This window comes from Lepidochelys kempii, chromosome 24, assembly GCF_965140265.1.
Source record: "Lepidochelys kempii isolate rLepKem1 chromosome 24, rLepKem1.hap2, whole genome shotgun sequence".
In the NCBI taxonomy this organism is placed as follows: domain Eukaryota; kingdom Metazoa; phylum Chordata; order Testudines; family Cheloniidae; genus Lepidochelys; species Lepidochelys kempii.
Window position 1 is genome coordinate 17,740,163 of NC_133279.1, and position 22,183 is coordinate 17,762,345.

The 22,183-nt window shown below is 48.7% G+C and overlaps 1 protein-coding gene across 1 annotated transcript; it reads right to left on the reverse strand.

Moving 5' to 3' along the window:
• Positions 1 to 6,147: 6,147 nt before the first annotated feature.
• Positions 6,148 to 14,026, reverse strand: LOC140902988 (phospholipase A2 inhibitor and Ly6/PLAUR domain-containing protein-like). The gene is made up of 6 exons (XM_073323570.1): positions 13,892 to 14,026; positions 11,463 to 11,602; positions 8,600 to 8,712; positions 8,088 to 8,240; positions 7,708 to 7,901; positions 6,148 to 6,345 (listed from the first exon to the last, which is right to left on the reverse strand). The coding sequence occupies exons 1-6, from the start codon at positions 14,024 to 14,026 to the stop codon at positions 6,148 to 6,150; spliced, it is 933 nt and encodes a 310-aa protein (XP_073179671.1).
• Between the last annotated feature and the right edge of the window lie 8,157 nt (positions 14,027 to 22,183).

Consider the following 22,183-nt stretch of genomic DNA (forward strand, 5'->3'; position numbering starts at 1 on the left):
GCAAAATTTTACAGCCAAGTTTTGTTTGTTTATTTCCAAACCTCGGGTGTAAAGTTAGTTAAAAACAGAGAGGTTAGGATGACAGAATCCATGGCTCAAGAAACGCTGGAATTAGCCAGATTTCAGGCTGAGGGAAAAACAAAAGGAACATGAAAGACAGATAGAACTCATGCGGCTGGAGAAGGAGGTACAGGAGGTTGCCCACAGGAGGGAAATGGAGGCAAGGAAGCATGTGGAGGAGGAGAAGGAAAAAGAGAGGCAGCATGTGGAGGAGGAGAAGGAGAAAGAGAGGAAGCATGAACTGGAGATGGAGAAGGTAAAGACTCAGCAGAATATACCAACAAACCCTAGCAATCCTTCTCCAGGTACCACTTCCCATCCCAGAAAGTTCCCCACCTACAAGGCAGGCTATGATACCGAGGCCTTCTTAGAAAACTTCAAAAAGGCCTGCCTTGGGTACAGCATCTCTACAGACCAATACATGGTAGAGCTGAGGCCACAGCTCAGTGGACCCTGAGCTGAGGTGGTGGCAGAAATGCCTAAAGAACACATGAACAAGTATGAACTGTTTAAATCCAAGGCGAGAGTCAGAATGGGAATAACACCCGAGCATTCTCGTCGGAGGTTCAGAGCGCTAAGGTGGAAACCAGACGGTCATTTACCAGACATGCCTACCACATTGTGAAACACTGGGGTGCCTGGATATCAGGAGCAAGTGTAGAATCTCCAGTAAATTTGCCCTTCCTAATGCAAATGGAAAAATTCTTAGAGGGTGTTCCTGAGGAAATAGAGAAATACACATGATTGGCCAAGACTTCCCCCAAGAGCATGGGGATGGGATAATCATCATCGACTGCAAAAGTCCAAGTTCCTGACCAGCCCTGGTACTGGACAGGCAATTTGGCTGTAGGACTTCCTTAGTGAACTCCAATCATGGGCCAAGAGGGTGGGAATGGTCACCCGCAGCCACTCTAAACAAGCCATGAGGCCGAGCTCTGTTCCGGAAACTTCTCTCAGGACCCGGTCAGAGGTGATGGAGCCGGACCCCAGGCCAATGTCTGCAACAGCACTAGTGGATCCAGTCCCAGAGACCCAGATGGAACCAGTCCCAGAACCGGAACCAGAAGAACAACCAGCACCAGACCCATTGCCAGCACTGAATCCAGTACTTGCAACCTCAACACCAGAGGGCCCCACCGAACCTGAACCAGCAGCAGCCCATAACCCTACACAAGAGGCTCAGCCAGAGCCTGAACCCCAACATAGTGTCCCAGCGGAGAGCGGTTCACAGTCAACGGAAACAGCCCCATCCCCTACATTGCTTCCAGAAGGACCAAGCATAGGTCCACAATCCAAGGAGGAACTGATGTCTTCAGAATCAAGGGAACAGTTCCAGACCAAACAGGAAGAGGATGAAAGCCTCCACAGAGCTTGGACGGCAGCACGGAGCAACCCACCGCCTCTCAGCTCTTCTATTCGATCCAGGTTTGTTATAGAAAGAGGACTTTTATACAAAGAAACTCTTTCTGGTGGACACCAGGAAGACTGGCATCCTCAGAGACAGTTGGTAGTTCCAACTAAATACCGGGCCAAGCTCTTGAGCTTAGCCCACGATCACCCTAGTGGCCATACTGGGGTGAACAGGACCAAAGACCATTTCGGGGGGGCATTCCACTGGGAGGGAATGGGCAAGGATGTTTCTTCCTATGTCCGGTCTTGTGAAGGATGCCAAAGAGTGGGAAAACCCCAAGACCAGGTCAAAGCCCTTCTCCAACCACTCCCCATCATTGAAGTTCCATTTCAGTGAGTAGCTGTGGATATTCTGGGTCCTTTTCCGAAAAAGACACCCAGAGGGAAGCAGTACAGACTGACTTTAATGGATTTTGCCACCCGATGGCCGGAAGCAGGAGCTCTAAGCAACCCCAGGGCTAAAAGTGTGTGCCAGGCACTAGCAGACATTTTTGCCAGGGTAGGTTGGCCCTCCGACATCCTCACAGGTGCAGGGAGTAATTTCCTGGGAGGAACTATGGAAAACCTCTGGGAAGCTCATGGGATAAATCACTTGGTTGCCACTCCTTACCACCATCAAACAAACGGCATGGTGGAGAAGTTTAATGGGACTTTGGGGGCCATGATACGTAAATTCGTAAATGAGCACTCCAATGATTGGGACCTAGTGTTGCAGCAGTTGCTCTTTGCCTACAGAGCTGTACCACATCCCAGTTTAGGGTTTTCCCAATTTGAACTTGTATATGGCTGTGAGGTTAAGGGGCCATTACAGTTGGTGAAGCAGCAATGGGAGGGATTTACACCTTCTCCAGGAACTAACATTCTGGACTTTGTAACCAACCTACAAAACACCCTCCGAACCTCTTTAGCCCTTGCTAAAGAAAACTTACAGGATGCTCAAAAAGAGCAAAAAGCCTGGTATGATAAACATGCCAGAGAGCGTTCCTTCAAAGTAGGGGACCAGGTCATGGTCTTAAAGGCGCTCCAGGCCCATAAAATGGAAGCATCATGGGAAGGGCCATTCATGGTCCAGGAGCTCCTGGGAGCTGTTAATTACCTCATAGCATTCCCCACCTCCAACCGAAAGCCTAAGGTGTACCATCTTAAATCTCTAAAGCCCTTTTATTCCAGAGAATTAAAACTTTGTCAGTTTACAGCCCAGGGAGGAGACGACGCTGACTGGCCTGAAGGTTTCTGAACGGGCATGCCACTCCATTGACACAGGTAATGCTCACCAAATTAAAGTCCAACTTTACCGGGTGTCTCCTCAAGCTAAAACTGCTATAGACCAGGAGATCCAGGATATGTTACAGAGTGCATGGGCATCTCCAGTGGTTCTAGTTCCCAAACCAGATGGGAAGATACGTTTCTGTGTGGACTACCATAAGCTAAACGCTGTAACTCGCCCAGACAACTATCCAATGCCACGCACAGATGAACTATTAGAGAAACTGGGGCGGGCCCAGTTCATCTCTCCCTTGGACTTCACCAAGGGGTACTGGCAGGTACCGCTAGATGAATCCACCAAGGAAAGGTCAGCTTTCATTACACATCTCGGGCTGTATGAATTTAATGTCCTCCCTTTCGGGCTGTGGAATGCACCCACCACCTTCCAAAGACTTGTAGATGGTCTCCTAGCGGGATTAGGAGAATATGCAGTCGCCTACCTTGATGACGTGGCCATATTTTCAGATTCCTGGGCAGAACACCTGGAACATCTACAAAAAGTCCTTGAGCGCATAAGGGAGGCAGGACTAACTGTTAAGGCTAAGAAGTGTCAAAGAGGCCTAAACAGTGTGACTTACCTTGGGCACCAGGTGGGTCAAGGAACTATCAGCCCCCTACAAGCCAAAGTGCATGCTATCCAAAAATGGTCTGTCCCAAAGTCAAAGAAACAGGTTCAATCCTTCTTAGGTTTGGCTGGTTATTACAGACGATTTGTACCGCAATAGAGCCAAATCGCCACCCCACTGAGAGACCTAACCAAAAAGAAACTGCCAAATGCCGTTCAGTGGACCAAAAAGTGTCAGGAGGCCTTTAACCAGCTTAAAGCGACACTCATGTCTGACCCTGTACTAAGGGCCCCAGACTTTGACAAACCGTTCCTAGTAACCACAGATGCGTCCGAGCGTGGTGTGGGAGCAGTTTTAATGCAGAAAGGACCGGATCAAGAATTCCACCCTGTAGTGTTTCTCAGCAAAAAACTGTCTGAGAGGGAAAACAACTGGTCAGTCAGTGGAAAAGAATGTTTCGCCATTGTCTACGTCCTGGAAAAGCTACGCCCATACTTTTGGGGACGGCGTTTCCACCTGCAAACCGACCATGCTGCAATACAGTGGCTTCATACCGCTACGGGAAATAACAAAATACTTCTTCGGTGGAGTTTAGCTCTCCAAGATTTTGATTTCGACATCCAACACATCTCAGGAGCTTCTCACAAAGTGGCTGATGCACTCTCCCGTGAAAGTTTCCCACAATCAACTGGTTAAAATCGTCCTTGAGATGTGGAAAAGATTGTTAGTCTTTATGTACTTGGTAGTATATTTAGAGGTGCATGTGTCTTATTAACTCTGTTTTTCCTAAAGCTCCAGGAAGAAATAACAAGGGAGCGTTTCACCCTAGCTGAGATTTGGGGGGCGTGTCATAAATATAAAGGGAAGGGTAAACCCCTTTAAAATCCCTCCTGGCCAGAGGAAAAATCCTCTCACCTGTAAAGGGTTAAGAAGCTAAAGGTAACCTCACTGGCACCTGACCAAAACGACCAATGAGGAGACAAGATATTTTCAAAAGCTGGGAGGAGGGAGAAAAACAAAGGGTCTGGCTCTGTCTGTATGCTGCTTTTGCCGGGGATAGAAAAGGAATGGAGTCTTCGTACTTTTAGTAAGTAATCTAGCTTGGTATGTGTTAGATTATGATTTCTTTAATTGGCTGAGAAAAGAATTGTGATGAGTAGAATGACTATTCCCGTCTGTGTGTCTTTTTTGTAACTTAAGGTTTTGCCTAGAGGGAATCTCTATGTTTTGAATGTAATTACTCTGTAAGGTATCTACCATCCTGATTTTACAGAGGTGATTCCTTTACTTCTATTAAAAGTCTTCTTGTAAGAAAACTTAAAGCTTTTTCATCTTTCTAAGATCCAAGGGTTTGGGTCTGTGGTCACCTATGCAAACTGGTGAGGATTTTTACCAAACCTTCCCCAGGAAGTGGGGTGCAAGGGTTGGGAGGTTTTTGGGGAAAGACGTGTCCAAACTACGTTTCCCAGTAAACACAGATAAAGTTTGGTGGTGGCAGTAGAAATCCAAGGGAAAGGGTAAAATTAATTTGTACCTTGGGGAAGTTTTAACCTAAGCTGGTGAAGGTAAGCTTAGGAGGTTTTCATGCAGGTCCCCACATCTGTACCCTAGAGTGCAGAGTGGAAAAGGAACCTTGAGAATGGCGTAGGGATGCTAACGAAGAACTTTAGCACCAGAAAAGTGCTGACCCCAAAGGCAGGGGCCATCGCGTGTGCTGACCACCGCGTTCCTCCCTCCCCCAATCGAAGGCACAGCCCACGTGGGTGGGGGCCCTGCCACCTTGTTCTCTGGGAGAAGAAGCTGTATGGATGGATTGAGGAAACCCTGCCTCTCTGGGCTGGCTGGACCGTTACACGGACCGGAACCGAATGCAAAGCTGGGATCCCTGGGGACCGTCTGGGGACACCTGAAAAGACGGGGGCAGCGATCCAGGAGTTCACAGAGGTTTAGATTGGATATTAGGAAAAAATTTTTCACTAAGAGGGTGGTGAAACACTGGAATGCGTTACCTAGGGAGGTGGTAGAATCTCCTTCCTTAGAGGTTTTTAAGGTCAGGCTTGACAAAGCCCTGGCTGGGATGATTTAACTGGGAATTGGTCCTGCTTTGAGCAGGGGGTTGGACTAGATGACCTTCTGGGGTCCCTTCCAACCCTGATATTCTATGATTCTATGATTCTATGAGAGCACCACCGGTTGGGGGGATCTGCCCTGTTTCCTGACACCTTCCCTGAGCCCGGCACACCCAGTGGAGCCGCTCCAGAGAGAGCGGGACGAACTGAGCCCTGCAAAATCAACCTAGAAGGACATTTCTCCCCTCCAGGGCGTTCCCACCCGCCTGGACAGCTGGGTGAGCCACGGCCTCTCCTTCCCACAGCCCTCCTTCCCCAGGGGAGCTCAGCCAGCCGGTGCCTTTCCACAGGCCACGGGCCTTGCCTTTGGGGAGGGGGTCTAGGTAGGACTCCTGGGTTCCATTCCCTGGCCCTGCAAGGGGAGAGGGGTCCAGTGGTTAGAGCAGGGGGCTTGGGAGCCAGGACTCCTGGGCTCTATCCCTGGCTTTCAGAAGGGAGTATGGTCTGGTAGGTTACAGGGTGGGGTACTGGGAGTCAGGACTCCCGGGTTCTCTTCCTGCCAGCATCACTTGTGCACAGATAGGGGTGGGGGGGTGGTACAGGACGGTCAGGGGATAAGGAGCTAGGGGGGTACTTTCCCCACAACTCGCTTTATTCAGCCAATGCACAAAAGGAACCCGCAATCTCCCCCAAAGAGAAGCAGCAGCCAGTGGCTGCTGAAGGGAGGTGCACTGCAGCCCGGCACGCAGCAGAAGGGGAGGATGCCAGGCCGGGGCTCAGGGCTCCCCGATGCCTCCACCGGCCCTGGGAGCTGGGTAGCACTTGGCCTGGCTCAGGATCTCCGGCACGCCCTGGGCGTATTTCTTCACCAACGCCCTCTTCACGCAGGCGCCAGGGGAGCCACATCCAGCCGCAGTCATCCTCAGTTTGATGTCACCTGGACAGGGGAGAGACGTGATCGGGGGCTCCCAATTCTCCCCCCCGACCCTCATGAGGTCTCTCACACACTCCCCTCCCAGCAGGACTGCACCCGGCTCTGCAGGCAGACTGGGGTCTAGTGCTCAGAGCAGGGAGCCTGGAACAACGTGAGAACATAACAGAGGAACGGCCCTCCTGGGCCACCCCAAAGATCCATCTAGCCCAGTATCCTCTGGCCAATGCCAGGTGCCCCAGAGGGAATGAACAGAGCAGGGAATCATCCAGTGATCCATCCCCTGTCGCCCATTCCCAGCTCCTGGCAAACAGAGGCTAGGGCCACCTTCCCTGCCCATCCTGGCTAATAGCCACAGATGGACCTGTCCTCCAGGAACTTCTCTAGTTCCTGTTTGAACCCTGTTATAGTCTGCACCTTCACAACTTCCCCCGGCAATGAGTTCCACAGGTTTCTTGTGCGTTGTGTGAAGCAGTACTTCCTTTGGTTTGTTTTATACCTGCTGCCTGTGGTGACCCCTCGTTCTTATGTTAGGAGGAGTAAATAACACTCCTTCTCTACTTCCTCCACACGCTTCAACCTCGATCGTATGCCCCCTTAGCCGTTTCATTTCAAGGTGAAGTTACTGAGACATGAGAGGATTTTATCGCATGACAGCTCACTTTGTTTAAGAGCCTTTGGTGAGGCATGCTTTCTGAAAATCTAAGTACACTATATCCACGGGATGCCCCTTGTCCACACGCTTGTTGACCCCCTCAGAGAATTCTTGTACATTGGTGAAGCGTGATTTCCCTTTACCAAAACCATGTTGACCCTTCCCCAACAAATTATGTTCATCTATGTGGCTGACAGTTCTCTTTTTTCCTATAGTTTCAATGAGTTTGCCCAGTACCGAAGTCAGACTTATTGGCCTGAAGTTGCCGGGATCACCTCTGGAGCCCTTTTTAGAAAATTGGAGTGTCATTAGCCGTCCTCCAGCCAGTTGAGACAGAAGCTGGTTTAAATGGTAGGTTACAAACCACAGTTCGTTGTTCTGTAATTTGACGTTTGAGTTCCTTCCGAACTCTTGGGCGAATCCCATCTGGTCCTGGTGACTTATTACTGTTTAATTTATCAATTTGTTGCAAAAACTCCTGTAATGACTCCTCAATCTGGGACAGTTCCTCAGATTTGTCACCAAAACGGAATGGCTCAGGTATGGGAATCTCCCTCCCAGCCTCAGCCGTGAAGACCGATGCACAGAATACATTTACTTTCTCTGCAGTGGCCTTATCCTCCTTGGGTGCTCCTTTGGCATCTCAGCAAGTAGGACTCCAGGGTTCTCTCTGCAACTCTGCCAGGGGAGTGGAGTCTAGTGGGTCAGAGCAAGGGGGGCTGGGACTGAGCCAGGACACTTGGGCTCCACCTTGTACCCTGTGTTCAGACCCCGCCCCCATCTGGAGAACTTATCCAGTGTTAATATCCCAGATTCCTCAACATAATGGTCCTCGGCGCCGGTGCAGACCAAGAGCTCCTTCTCCTTCTCCTGCCAGCCATCTGCCCCCATTTTGAAGAATGACGGGCACTGCCGGCCGTTGGGGACAGAGCTCGCACTTGGCACTGACAACAGTCAGACACACACAGTCAGCCAGGGGTGGGGATTCACCACACGCTGGGCTCGATCCCAGCTACGGGAAGGGAGTGGGGTCTAGTAGTTAGAGCAGGGGGGCTGGGAGCCAGGACTCCTGGGTACTCTCCAGGCAGGTATGGCCAGAGCACGGCTCTAGGTTTGCAGCAGACACACACCTGGGATGGCCCCGGCGTTGCAGCCGTCGGTGTCACAGCAGGCGATGTTCGCCCGCACGGTGACATTGTGTGCGTAGGTCAGCGAGAAGGGGCCGGGCTCACAGTTCTTGGGCTCCAGGCACGATTTACCCATGTAGGAGAAGGAGTTTCTCTCTGTGGAAGGGAAACAGAGCATCACCTCTGAGCTCCCCAATGGACCCCCAGCTGCTCCATCCTCCCCTTTTGTTCCATCCACCCCACCCCCAACTAATCTCATCTTCCCCCCCCATCCCCGATAAAATCCTCTCTTCTGTCTGATCCTGGGCCCACAGTCACCCACTGCAATTCCCTTCTCATCCCATCCCCTGTCTATGACATTACCTTTCCAGACGGAGCAGTCCCTGCTCCTGGAGAGGAGCACAGTCTATTGTTTAGAGTAGGGGGAGGGGCTGGGAGCCAGGACTCCTGGGTTCGACTCCTGGCTTCAGGAGGACAATGGTGTCTACACTTAGTAGGAATCTTCTTTCACTCACCCAGCCTGAACTCAGCCACGACAGTGACGCAGGTCCCTTCCCAGGGGGCGCAGAGCTGCAGGGGGCCGGCGCATGATTGCTCTTCGGACGCACACACCTCGCATTGCAGGGTGCTCCCTGGAGGTTGGAAAAATCCCTTCTCAGTACAAACCATGGCTCCCCACCCCTCCCCAGGCAGTGCCCGTGGGCGAAATACCACCACCAACCAACTGTGGAAGTTGTTACCATCAATGCCTCCTCACTGAACGTGTGGGCAGGCAGATCTTGGAGAAATGCCACCTGCTTTTGCAGTAGTTCTGCCCAGTTCCATTTAACTCTCCGGATGGGGAAAGGCATCTTGCTAGCTGGTCATTTGTATCTTACTCAAAACCACAGACAAGTCTGTTTCCTGCCTGAGTGTCTGTGGCTAGAATACATTTTCAGCTGCTGACGTGGCTATCTGGGGTGCAGGTTATGCCTGCGAACAAACCCCACACGTCTGTGCAAACAGAAAAAAAAGAATTTGGCTGCTCTGAAGAGGTTTCTGCCTGTGAACCTTTGCGGTGAACCTTTCACACACACACACATTCACACACACACACCCCGCTGTCACTCTCTGCTCCAGGCCTCTGCCTGGGATTCTTTAGTCTGCAGAAGAGAAGAATTAAGGGGGATTTGATAGCTGCTTTCAACTTCCTGAGAGGTGGTTCCAGAGTGGATGGTTCTAGACTATTCTCAGTGGTGGAAGAGGACAGGACAAGGAGTAATGGTCTCAAGTTGCAGTGGGGGAGGTTTAGGTTGGATATTAGGAAAAACTTTTTCACTAGGAGGGTGGTGAAACACTGGAATGTGTTATCTAGGGAGGTGGTAGAATCTCCTTCCTCAGAAGTTTTTAAGGTCGGGCTTGAGAAAGCCCTGGCTGGGATGATTTAATTGGGGATTGGTCCTGCTTTGAGCAGGGGGTTGGACTAGATGACCTCCTGAGGTCCCTTCCAACCCTGATATTCTATGATTCTATTATTCTAATTACCCTGTAAAGTATCTACCATCCTGATTTTCCAGAGGTGATTCCTTTACTTCTATTAAAGGTCTTCTTGTAAGGAAACTGAATGCTTTTTCATCGTTCTAAGATCCAAGGGTGTGGGTCTGTGGTCACCTATGCAATTGGTGAGGATTTTTACCAAACCTTCCCCAGGAAGTGGGGTGCAAAGGTTGGGAGGATTTTGGGGGGAAAGACATGTCCAAACTACGTTTCCCAGTAAACCCAGTTAAAGTTTGGTGGTGGCAGTGGAAATCCAGGGGCAAAGGATAAAATTAATTTGTACCTTGGGGAAGTTTTAACCTAAGCTGGTGAAAGTAAGCTTAGGAGGTTTTCATGCATGTCCCCACATCTGTACCCTAGAGTTCAGAGTGGGGAAGGAAACTTGACATACTGCATTCCAGCCGAGTTATTTTGTAATGGTGGAAATGAGAAAGGAAGCAATTTGTCAGCAGCAGTGTGGCCGTGACATTGTCCATTTTTATGGATGGTTTTGTGAGCAAGTCGTTTTTAGGTGAGGGGAAACTTGGGGTACCCAAGACACATCAGACTGCTGCAAGGGGTACAGCTGTCTGGAAAGGTCGAGTGTCACTGGCCTAGATCAAAGGCATGGCAAAGGTAGAACACTGTGTTTGGAGTTTCGATTTCATGAAAACCAATGGACCATCGTATGGATTTCCTTTCCCTGTCTCCTGTTTAATGGAATAACAACCATTCACCCTGAGCACAGCCCTGGGACTCACTGACCCAGCAAAGACGCCCGGCGATGCTAATGAAGAACTTTAGCACCAGAAAAGTGTCCACTCCAAAGCCGGGGACCATCCTGTCCTGTCAACTCTCTTCTTCCGAATTTGATTGGCCAAGTTCACCCTTGCCACTGATGCCTTCACACCTCCATCATGCATGCAAAAACTCTGGACTGGCTGAAGAGATCCCATGATCGTTAACTCTTTCCTGTCTAGAGCTTGGGAGAGTTACAGTTCAGTCAGTGAACATAAGTTTTTAATTGAAGGAGGAGAGAAAGAAAACCAATTCATGCACTTTGGTTTTTTCCAGAGCTTTCCTCTGGAAACATCACTTCAACCTCCAAATGCCTTCCCCCGCTTTTGCCAGGGTCCCAGGTGGGAGGAAGGGAACATTATCCCCAATCTTATAAACAGGGAAACTGAGGCAGAAAGAGGCGGTGTCAGACTCAGAGCCACGAATACAGCCAAGGAGTCAGATTTCAGAGTAGCAGCCGTGTTAGTCTGTATCCCCAGAAAGGACGGGAGTACTTGTGGCACCTTAGAGACGAACCAATTTATATGACTTTGTTAGTCTCTAAGTTGCCACAAGTACTCCTGTTCTTTTAAGCAAGGAGTCCTAATTGCTGCTGGCTTCCAGCCTATTCTAGACCCACCCCCTCCCTGACCTGGGGATAGAACCCAGGAGTCCTGGCTCCCAGAAATCAGACCATGTGAGTCAGTGCGATGGTGCAACAGTGTCCCCTCCTGGCCAAGCAGGGCGCGGTCCCGGCTCACCCAGCTCAGCGCGGCCCTCACGCTAGTCCCTGTGCCCAGGAATCTGCAAAACCCTCTCTGCTGCTCAGCCCTTTTCTCCCTGCACTCCTTGGGCCAGCGTGGGGTACATACACCCCAGAAGAGACCCCCCCACTCCCTCCCAGAGCCTGGGAATGATCCCAGGAGTCCTGGCAGGAATCTCAGTGCAGGGGGCAGGGGAACATTTCCAAGCAGGATGACAAGGGTGGGGGACGGTTTTCCTGGCTCCTGAGAATTGTCTGTGATTTCCAAACGTTTCCTGCTCCTCATCGGTGCCCGGCTCCATGTGCCTAGGGGCGGATGGGACTCCCCTGTGACCAGCTGAGCAGACAGCAGGCAGAGGGGTTGGGGCGCCCACATGGTGGCCGGGCATTTTCTGCAGTGACCAGAGCAGGCAGGCAGGTTCAGAGAATCAGAGAACCATAGAAGATCAGGGTTGGAAGAGAGCTCAGGAGGTCATCTAGTCCAAACCCTGCTCAAAGCAGGACCAACCCCAACTAATTCATCCCAGCCAGAGCTGTGTCAAGCTGGGCCTTAAACACTTCAAAGGATGGAGATTCCACCCCCTCAGAAACGACTCAGAAGAACGCAGACCGCAACAAACATCGATATTATGCTAGAGTGCGTTCCCAGGAACTCCAGCCGGGGGACAGAGTCCTGCTGCGAAATTTGGGTATTGCCGGCAAACACAAGATAGCTGACGGATGAAAGGCAATACCTTACCTGGTGATGGAAAAGCTGGGAGATCTGCCAGTCTACAAGATCAAACCTGAAGACGGTCCAGGGCAAATAAAGACAGTGCATAGAAACCTTTTGCTCCCTGTGGGGGAATTGGTAAGCACCCCTTATGAGATGGGCCATGACAGGGCAGTCGGCCAGAACAGAAGAGCTAGACCAAAGCTGCCATCCAACACAGACAGCGGGACCCGGGCAGCTAACTTACCCCTATTCTGCACATCTGAGAGTGAGTCTGAGGAGGAAGACACAACCCTGGTGTATCCTGGGATGGAGACAAGATTTCAGTCTCGATCAGCTGAACGAAATGAAAGTTCTCCCTCTTCCGCCCTAAACCCCATAGCGGAATTATTTAGGCCCATTTCCGACACCCCTGTGCTGCTGATGACACACACAGGTTATTGGACAGTGGACACACAGGTAGAGGATGTCCTGGGCACCTTGGACCCTCCAGCGTTAGAACTAGGAGTGCAGGGGCCTATGCCAGTAGCCAAGGGACCCTCAAAGGAAGCCTCTCCATCCATCACTCAAGAGGATGTTCCCCCTACCTCGGCAACAGAGATTCTCAATAGACGAGACAAGGTGATAAGACCAGTAAAATGGTTAACTTATGATGCACCTGGGGTGACTAGTGAGGAGCCAATACATTTAGCACACAGGATTGTGGAAGCTCAAGTGGGCTTCCTGAGGCCCTTTGGAGGAAACCAATGAGTTGGTATAAAGGGAGTGTGATTTGTCGGGACGACAAATTCTCGGCTGGGGGGAGGATGTAAGCAGAGCCAGGATGAGCTCCACCCTGACATCTGGTGGTGAGGTGTGGCAAGTTGTGGAAAAGAACTTCAGGGGCTGATCTCATTTGCATAGGCACATCCACCCCGCCTAGAATGAGGCCATAGCTGCCCAAATGGTCACTTTGGCTGTTGTGGGATCCCCAGTGTCTCTGTTATTGGGGCAGGAAGAATAACTTGCTATTACCCTGATTATGGGAACTGTGCTTGGAACTGTACTTGGCCATTTGTTATGATGGAGGGACTCACCATCAACAAAGTAGCAGTCGCTAGGGAAGGGACATGGGTGCCAAAACTCTGTGACTGGAGAGAGGCTTGAGACAGGTATTAGTACCTGGTGGTGTGGGCCCGAAACACCAGTTGCACCTCTGTCTGTCTCTCTCCACTGTGGAATGTCAGAGCTAATTTTGGGTCTATTAAGAGTCTTGCTACAGGTACTGTGCTGAATTCACTTTGGCCTTATGGTGCACCAGCACTAAGGCTCCCACTACTTTGAGCTGGAATCACTGAGCGCTGTGTCAAGTAGTGGGGAGCCGGAAGATCTAGAGTGCAGCGGTGCTGATCGTGGACAGGCTGGCGGAGCCGTTTGTGAGACAGCGAGGCGAGCTGTGCGGAGCGGAGCTGTTCGTGAGACGGCGAGCTGTGCAGAGCAGAGCCGTTCGTGGCGGAGCGGAGCCGGTCGTGGTGGAGTGGAGCGGAGCCCTGTGGGGCAGTCAGCTTCAGGTCACGTAAGGTGCCCCTTACCTCTTTCCCCCACACACAGGCACATTTTTAGCCAGACTGGGGAGTAACACTCTGCAGATGAACTTTTGAACTCTGGGGCTGGACTTTTTGGACTTTGGGTGATTTGTGGATTGCTGGACTCAAGACGTTTGGGTTCTGGGACTCAAGAACCCGAGGGAAAGGATGTGGCCCAATTTGCTGGGGTGGGTCTTTGCTCATGGTTTGGTTAATGAACACTAGTTGTGGTGTTTTCCCAATTTAATGCTGATGTCGTTTACCTCATGTTATTAAAGATTCTCTGCTACACCGAGACTCTGTGCTTGCAAGAGGGGAAGTATCGCCTCTTTGAGGTGTCCAGGGGGTGTGTAAGATTTTCCCAGGTCACTGTGTGGGGGCTCGAGCCAGTTTTCCATTTGCTTTGATGAGAGGGAACCACTGTGTACTGAACCCGGCCCTTGCTGCTATCAACTTGGCCTGGCAGAAGGGTTACATACGCATCATCACCTTTGGAACTGTGCGCTAGGAACGTGTAGTCCCGGAACTCTTTGCCAATAAAGGTCTTAACAAACATTGAAAGACATTCGTCACCCTTAAATTCCCAGGATTTTTCTGGCTTTAGGGACATCGCAAAAATGTAATTGGGCACATGCAACCCAGTCTCCTGCGTACATTGAAAATCATAAAAAATATACTTTTCTGAGGATTCGGGCTTCCTAAGGCTGTCCATAAAACAGAGGTGACTGTCTATATCTCCAACGACCAAACCCTGACCCTGCTTACAGCGCCTCCCTTTACACCGGTGCCGCTTGTCCACGTACGACGGACACTGATCACACAAAGTTTTAGACAGGCATTCAACTGGTTTTTTTTGATGCACAGTTGACATGTCTGTCTAAACACTCTTTGGGCCGACAAAACAGTCTACAGCTAGGACACCTCAGGAGCACCCCCACGCCAGAACCCCATAGTAATGTTCATCATGCAACAGGATGAAATAAGTCTTAGGGTAAAACCCCAGCCACCTTTCACTGCATACAGCACCACCTCCTAAATGCTGTTCAAACTTTGCTACGTCACTGAGCAGAACCTTCTCTGGATCTGACCACCCCAGTTTCTCATGCAACTTTCTAGCCTCTGCTAACAATTCCGCATCCGTAGGTTTATGACCGGCCATGACGGACAAGAGCCCACCCGCAAAACATAGAAATTGGTACCAGTGTAAGTCAGCTCTACTAAACATTGTCTCTTTTTTGGAATAATTTGACTACTAAGGATAGAATTTAAAACTCTTCGAGCGCCCCCACCCCTATTTTTTACAACTGTCACAATGAGGCGCAATGTCCCATCGACATGCAATTCTCTATCGCTCTGTAGCAGCTTTGAGGTCTGGTTTAAGAAATCCTCAGCGGACAGCTCATCCCTACTTCTTCTGACTGAAAACAAAGGGTCAGTTCAATGACAGCTCTCTAAACATAACTGTACATAATCATCAGGGCCTACCCTACCATTAATGTCATCGAGAACTAGCTGTATCCCTCTGTGTATGGCTTCAACAACCTCTTCAGCTTCAGCTGAATTTATTTCCTCAAGATTGACAAAACAAAACTCCTCACAATACACTGACCCCCCAAATCTAGGTAATTCACGTTGCCAACTTCTCACTCTCTCCATATAGATCTCTGCATTTTCAGGGTTACTTGGGGGTTCCTCTACAGAACCATCAGTGGCATCTTCTACATCCCATACTAATTGAGAGTCAGACTCTGAGACGCCTCTGTGAGGGTCATTGGGAGTAGATGGGGCCCCCGTCTAGAGAGCCCTCTGGGGAATTTTCTAAACCAGAGTCTGATTTCGCCTCCCCATTTTCAGACATGCCAGTTGATGCCCCCTACCGGAGGCTCTCATCTTTTTGGGTTTTTTTCCTCATTACCTCTTTAGCCCTTCTTAAAATTTTTACAGCGACCCTGGCCTGGATCTTTTTGGCAGCCATCTGTTTATCCCCCAAGCGCTGTCCGCCCTTTTGTTTACACATGAGCTGACGTGCACCCTTCAGGGTACCCCTTTCCACACCTAGTCATGCCTGATCAGAGCCACCCTTTCCAGACCCCCTTTCTTTTAGGCGCCCTGAGGATTCAGCATCCATCAGTTTTCTGAACAAAGCATCGTATTTTTTCCAAATCTTTTGAGAATGCTGTTGTTTTAGACCCCCCGAGGATACAGCGTCCATCAGTTTTCTGAATGAAGCATCAAACTCTTCCAAAATACGAGAATATGGGGGATCTGTGACAAGCTTATGGTTTTGGGAGAATGGCTTATCAATCCTTGGTTTTTTGTTCACAACCCCGAGAGCGCCTGCTCCGGGTTTGGAATGTGTGTGTTTCTGGGCACATTCAGAGCCCCTAGCGTGCGCGCTCTGGGTTTGTGAACGTGGGCGTTTTCGCTCACAGTTTTCTCAGGGCTCGGTGTGGCGGTGGCCGCTGAGGAACTGGAGTTGTGTTTGCATGGGTGTTTTTTACCAGAGTGTTTTGTCCTTGGCTTTGACGTAAATGAGGTTTGGACTGGCCTGATGCTTCATCTGCTCTCTTGTGCTGTTTTGCCTTGTTAAAGGTCTCAAAGCAGATTCCTGGTTCTTTGGTGGTTCTCGGGGTTGTGTCCTGGTAGCTCCCACTACAGCCTTGTCAGAAGGGCTGCACCTGACTGATTGGGACGGGGGGAAAAATGCATTTTGTACAAAAACGTAACTTTGCCAGCTTTCTCACCCACACCTATGTATTTACTTAAAATACAAAACCTCATAAATTAACCAGACTGTCAAGGTTCCTCCCCCACTCTGAACTCTAGGGTACAGATGTGGGGACCTGCATGAAAAACCTCCTAAGCTTATCCTTACCAGCTTAGGTCAAAACTTCCCCAAGGTACAAAATATTCCACCCGTTGTCCTTGGACTGGCTGCTACCACCACCAAACTAATACTGGTTACTGGGGAAGAGCTGTTTGGACGCGTCCTTCCCCCCAAAATACTTCCCAAAACCCTGCACCCCACTTCCTGGACAAGGTTTGGTAAAAAGCCTCACCAATTTGCCTAGGTGACTACAGACCCAGACCCTTGGATCTTAAGAACAATGAACAATCCTCCCAACACTTGCACCCCCCCTTTCCTGGGAAATGTTGGATAAAAAGCCTCACCAATTTGCATAGGTGACCACAGACCCAAACCCTTGGATCTGAGAACAATGAAAAAGCATTCAGTTTTTTACAAGAAGACTTTTAATAAAAAATAGAAGTAAATAGAAATAAAGAAATCCCCCCTGTAAAATCAGGATGGTAGATATCTTACAGGGTAATTAGATTCAAAAACATAGAGAACCCCTCTAGGCAAAACCTTAAGTTACAAAAAAGATACACAGACAGAAATAGTTATTCTATTCAGCACAATTCTTTTCTCAGCCATTTAAAGAAATCATAATCTAACACATACCTAGCTAGATTACTTACTAAAAGTTCTAAGGCTCCATTCCTGGTCTATCCCTGGCAGAAACCAGCATACAGACAGACACAGACCCTGTGTTTCTCTCCCTCCTCCCAGCTTTTGAAAGTATCTTGTCTCCTCATTGGTCATTTTGGTCAGGTGCCAGCGAGGTTACCTTTAGCTTCTTAACCCTTTACAGGTGAGAGGAGCTTTCCCCTGGCCAGGAGGGATTTCAAAGGGGTTTACCCTTCCCTTTATATTTATGACACAGACTAATAAGCAAAATATATTTACCCAGCTTCATCCATCCATCCGTCACTGATACTGATGAATTTTTCTTTTCAGTTGTCTCTTTCCTTTTTCTTTTGAGGTTGTTTACCCCCTCACGTTTTGACCGTACTGTAAAGCAAACAACATTCTAATAAGACACATGAAACTATCTAGTAAACTTTAAAATCAAAAAATATTCATTAGGGTGTTTTTTCTATTTAAAAAAGTCATAGCTTTAAAACAAAATAATCCATTTCAGGGTGTACAAGCAACACAGGTTTTGAGTTTATTTCTACCACTTTAAAAACAACCCCCACAAATATATATATATATATATATATATATATATAATACATTTTAAAATACATCTCATTTTGCAAAGTAAAAACCCTGTTAATTGGAAACACACCATCACCATCACTTTGTAGACATATACTTTTTAAAAACCACCTATGTTTTACACATACACACACACACACAGAGCAGTTTAAAACCCTGTTTGCAACAAAATACTTTTCAATAAAACCACATGCTTTTAAAGAGACCCCTGGTTGTTCTGTCCCCCGCCCCAGCCATGTGTGCTTGGAGCCTTTGGGTTAAAAAACAAGCCAAAATGTTAGTTAGTATTAGCCCCCAAATCCCTATTCATCCTATGTAATACCTGAAGTTATTAAGCAAAACTACAGTTAAAATGTTCTTTTTTTACCTTGGCCTGGTGATGAACTGCAACTTAAAGTTACTGGCTCCATGCTAAACAGATCACACTGCAATAAAGATAGGCACCATTATTTACTAAGACAGCATGGCCAAAGCATGGCATTATCTAATAAATATATATTTTTTTCAGAGTTAAAAACAGGGAACATACCTCCTCTTGCAGTCCAGCAGCAATTCAAGAGAGTTTCTGTTGAAAGAGAAAGTCTCCAAGCTATCTGAGGTTTTTAGACCATCCTAACTCTTTTGTTTCAAAATAGTTAGCAGGTTGATTGGATCACCCCTCCCTAGCATTCCCTTTTGTGATCTGGGGGGAATAAGTTTTCTGCACAATTGGCCTGCTTTTCTTTTTTAAGTTCAAATACATATTTTTCCCCCACCCCTGTAGGGCCTTCTTACAATAACCGTTTCAAGTGAGAGACCCTTTGCAGATATCAATGAATGTCTTGGGGCTTGTGTTTTTTGTTGTTGTTGTTTTTTTTAAACATGTGTCTTTCATGCTTAAAGTTGGGTGGGGTGGGGGTGCTTTCTAGAAAAAGTGCCCCATGGCCTTCACCCCACTCCTGGGTCATATTTAAACTGGCCTATAGCGTTCTGCAAACTCCAGGGGTTATATTTAAACTGTCCAATAGCATCTGCGAACTCCTGAGGTTTTATTTCATTTCATATTAATCAGAACTCACCATCCTCACCCACCCACCTCCCTGACGATGGGTGCACCCCCCCCCCGCATCAAAATTAACCCTATGGCCACAAGGGTGAGTAATCACAGTCACTCTGGCTATTCAGTGAGGGGGGTGGTTAAACCCATTCAGTTCAACAGGATAAGTCAGCTCTATTGTCCTCAACCACATGTCTGAACAATCCCTGTTTGTTTTATTGTAAACACGTTTTTAGGATATTTTTTCCCCTTCCACAACATACATTTCAGCTTTTTTTTTTTTTTTTTTTTTGCTGTCAGTGGGTCTTTCTCTTACACAAAAGACACAAGAGCGAGGTGCTCACAAACAATTTTTTATTTAAAAGACATACAGCTCCTTTAAAACAAACCACAATACTCCATTAAAAAAAAAAAGAAAGAAAGAAAGAAAGAAAACCTTTAAACTCCCTTAAGGGCCAGAGCCGTTTTAACAGAAATACAGAGAGTCACAAAGCCCTTTTCAATAGATTTTTTTTTTAATTTACAGCTACCAAGTTTTATATCGCATGTTTGGCCCCTCGCCATTTTCTAACTTAATCCTTATAGATTTCTTACAAATAGCCATTTTCTTAAGCAGGGTTCTGTAACTTTTTGTGCGGACCAGCTGGTCAATATAACTGTCTAAGCAGGCATCTTCCGGTTTGGCCATTTTCTTTAAAACACAGCCAGGGTCTCCACTGAATTGCACAGCATTTATCAAGGTCACCCCTTGCGCTAAATGTTCTTGGGTTAGACACAGACAGTGCATAGCATAACCTATGGCAACCACAGTGGTTAATAAGCTTTCCAAACCCAGCTCAGCACACAGGCCCCGGAGCTGGCAGTTTATATCCACTGAAGTCCAAGTCACACAGTCATGGTGCCGCTGGCCTGGCACATCTATGACACAGCCCTCACAATCTTCAAAAAGCTTTTCCCTGAGACAGTGATTAAGAACAGCATAAACAGCAACGCGTACAATAGTCCGCATGACTTTTTTACGCTCACGACGTGATACTGGCTCAGTCAGTTCCATGCCAAGCCTCCTCCTAAACTCCTCCTAGCCGTCATCCTCAGAGTCCTCTTCAACATTTTGTATCGGCGTTGAGCAAAAACAAGGGGGGCCCAGTTCATCCTTGCCGCTTGGTGCAACGCTGTCCAGGGTCTCCGGGTCCTCTAGAACGGCATCATCGAGCTGTCGAGAGATTTTTTTCAAAAAAGGAACAGCGTAAGCACCCCACTGCTTGGTTTTTGATTTACACAATCCCTGGTTCCTAGCCCCCCATTACACACCCCCACCCCGACCGTCACCTCTTAAACATTCATTTACCTGAGCCACGTCCTTTGCAGTCACCTTGTCTGCCCGTAACTCCCCCAAGCCATGATCACCTTCCACCTCTCGGGGGGTGGACAACAAGAGGCCATCACGCTCATCACGGTGCCTCACAAGCAGCCGGGTTTCGGGGTCCCGTGTGTGCATCAACGGTTGGGCCAAAGGGCTCCCCTCAGTTGCCCCCGTCTCCTCCTTGGAACTCTTGCTGATGTAACGCTTTCTCTGCGGTTTGTCGAAGGCCCTTGGGGCTAAAACAAAGTCCGAAGTTCCCACAGGGGTGGTGAAGGAGTCCATGTTTCCACGATTTCTAAAACACGTGCTCTTGGTAAAAGACAGCCTCTTCTGCCCGACGCTGGGACTTATGGGGTGATGGTGCTGCGTTCTGATTGGCAGAGGGGGTCATATGCCCCTCTTCTGGGCGGTTCACCCCATCCCAGAACCTGCCCTATTTTGGTCAAATCTGCTCTCGGGGCGGCCTGATTGGCAGACGTTGGTGGGAGGAGGAGTTGTTAGAGGGGTCACACTAATCATTTCCAGATGGGTCACCCCACTCCGGAACTCATCCTGATTGGTCAGATCTCCTCTTGGTCCTATAGGGACAAAACCCCTCCTGATTGGTAGAGGGTGGGAGGAGGAGTTGTTAGAGGGGTCACAAGACCCACTTCCGGGGAGGACATACTGCCCTGAAACTCGCCCTGATTGGTCAAATCTCCTATTGGGGGAAGTCCTACTGGGGCGAAACCTCTCCTGGTTGGTAGAGGGCAGTGGGAGAACTTGTTAGAGGGGTCACATGACATACCTTGCTTCCGGTCTTGTGGCAGCCTTGACCCCGGAAGCAATACCCCATTGGGGTGGGACTTCCGGTGGGAGACAGAGGTCAAGGGCTAAGTGGTCAAGGGGCGGAGTTAGGGTTTAATTGACTGTAGGGCCATTATACTACTAACCTCACTGGCACCTGACCAAAATGACCAATGAGGAGATAAGATACTTTCAAAAGCTGGGAGGAGGGAGAAAAACAAAGGGTCTGTGTCTGTCTGTGTGATGCTTTTGCTGGGGACAGAACAGGAATGGACTCTTAGAACTTAGTAACAGGTTTCAGAGTAACAGCCGTGTTAGTCTGTATTCGCAAAAAGAAAAGGAGGATTTGTGGCACCTTAGAGACTAACCAATTTATTTGAGCATAAGCTTTCGTGAGCTACAGCTCACTTCATCGGATGCATACTGTGGAAACTGCAGCAGATATTATATACACACAGAGATCATGAAACAACACCTCCTCCCACCCCACTGTCCTGCTGGTAATAGCTTATCTAAAGTGATCATCAAGTTGGGCCATTTCCAGCACAAATCCAGCACAGTGATCCATCCCCTGTCGCCCATTCCCAGCTTCTGGCAAACAGAGGCTAGGGCCACCATCCCTGCCCTATAGCCACAGATGGACCTGTCCTCCAGGAACTTCTCTCGTTCCTGTTTGAACCCTGTTATAGTCTTCGCCTTCACAACATCCCCCGGCAATGAGTTCCACAGGTTGACTGTGCGTTGTGTGAAGCAGTACTTCCTTTTGTTTGTTAAAAACGTGCTGCCTGTGGTGACCCCTCGTTCTTATGTTAGGAGGAGTAAATAACACTTCCTTATTTCCTTCCTCCACACCCTTCAACCTTCTCTAGACCTCGATCATATCCCCCTTAGCCGTCTCTTTTCCAGGCTCAATAGTACCACTCTTATTAATCTCTCCTCATATGGCAGCCGTTCCATCCCCCTCATCATTTTCGTTGGGCTTTTCTGAAGCTTTTCCAATTCCCTTATCTCTCTTCTGAGAGGGGGCGACCACATCCGCATTCAGTGTTCTACTTGTGGGCATCCCATGGATTTATATTGAGGCAACACGCTCTTTTCTGTCCTATTCTCTGTCCCTTTATGAATGATTCCCAGCATTCTGTTCACTTCTTTCACGGCTGCTACAAATGGAGTGGATGATTTCAGAGAACTCTCCACAATGACTCCAAGATCTTTCTTGAGTGGTAAAATTTGACCCATCATTGTATATGTCTACTTGGGATAACGTTTGCCCATGTGCATTACTTTGCATTCATCAACATTGAATTTCATCTGCCGTTTTGTTGCCCAGTCACCCTGTTCTGAGAGACCCTTTAGTACCTCTTCACAGTCTGCTTTGGACTTCACTATCTTGAGTAGCTTTGTATCTTCTGCAAATTTTCCCACCTCACTATTTACCCTTTTTTCCAGAACATTTCGGAATATGGTGAATAGGACTGGGCCCAGTGCAGATCCCTGGGGGACTCCCACTATTTACCTC

Excerpts from the sequence above, each read along its gene's own strand:
- LOC140902988 (XM_073323570.1), bottom strand. The coding sequence starts at position 14,026 with ATGTCCCTAAAGCCAGAAAAATCCTGGGAATTTAAGGGTGACGAATGT. Across the intron at positions 11,603-13,891 it reads CCAAAGGTGATGATGCGTAT|CTCTCTTCCAACCCTGATCT; the intron begins GTAACCCTTCTG and ends TGACCTCCTGAG. Across the intron at positions 6,346-7,707 it reads GTCTGAACACAGGGTACAAG|AATTGGGAGCCCCCGATCAC; the intron begins GTGGAGCCCAAG and ends GTCGGGGGGGAG.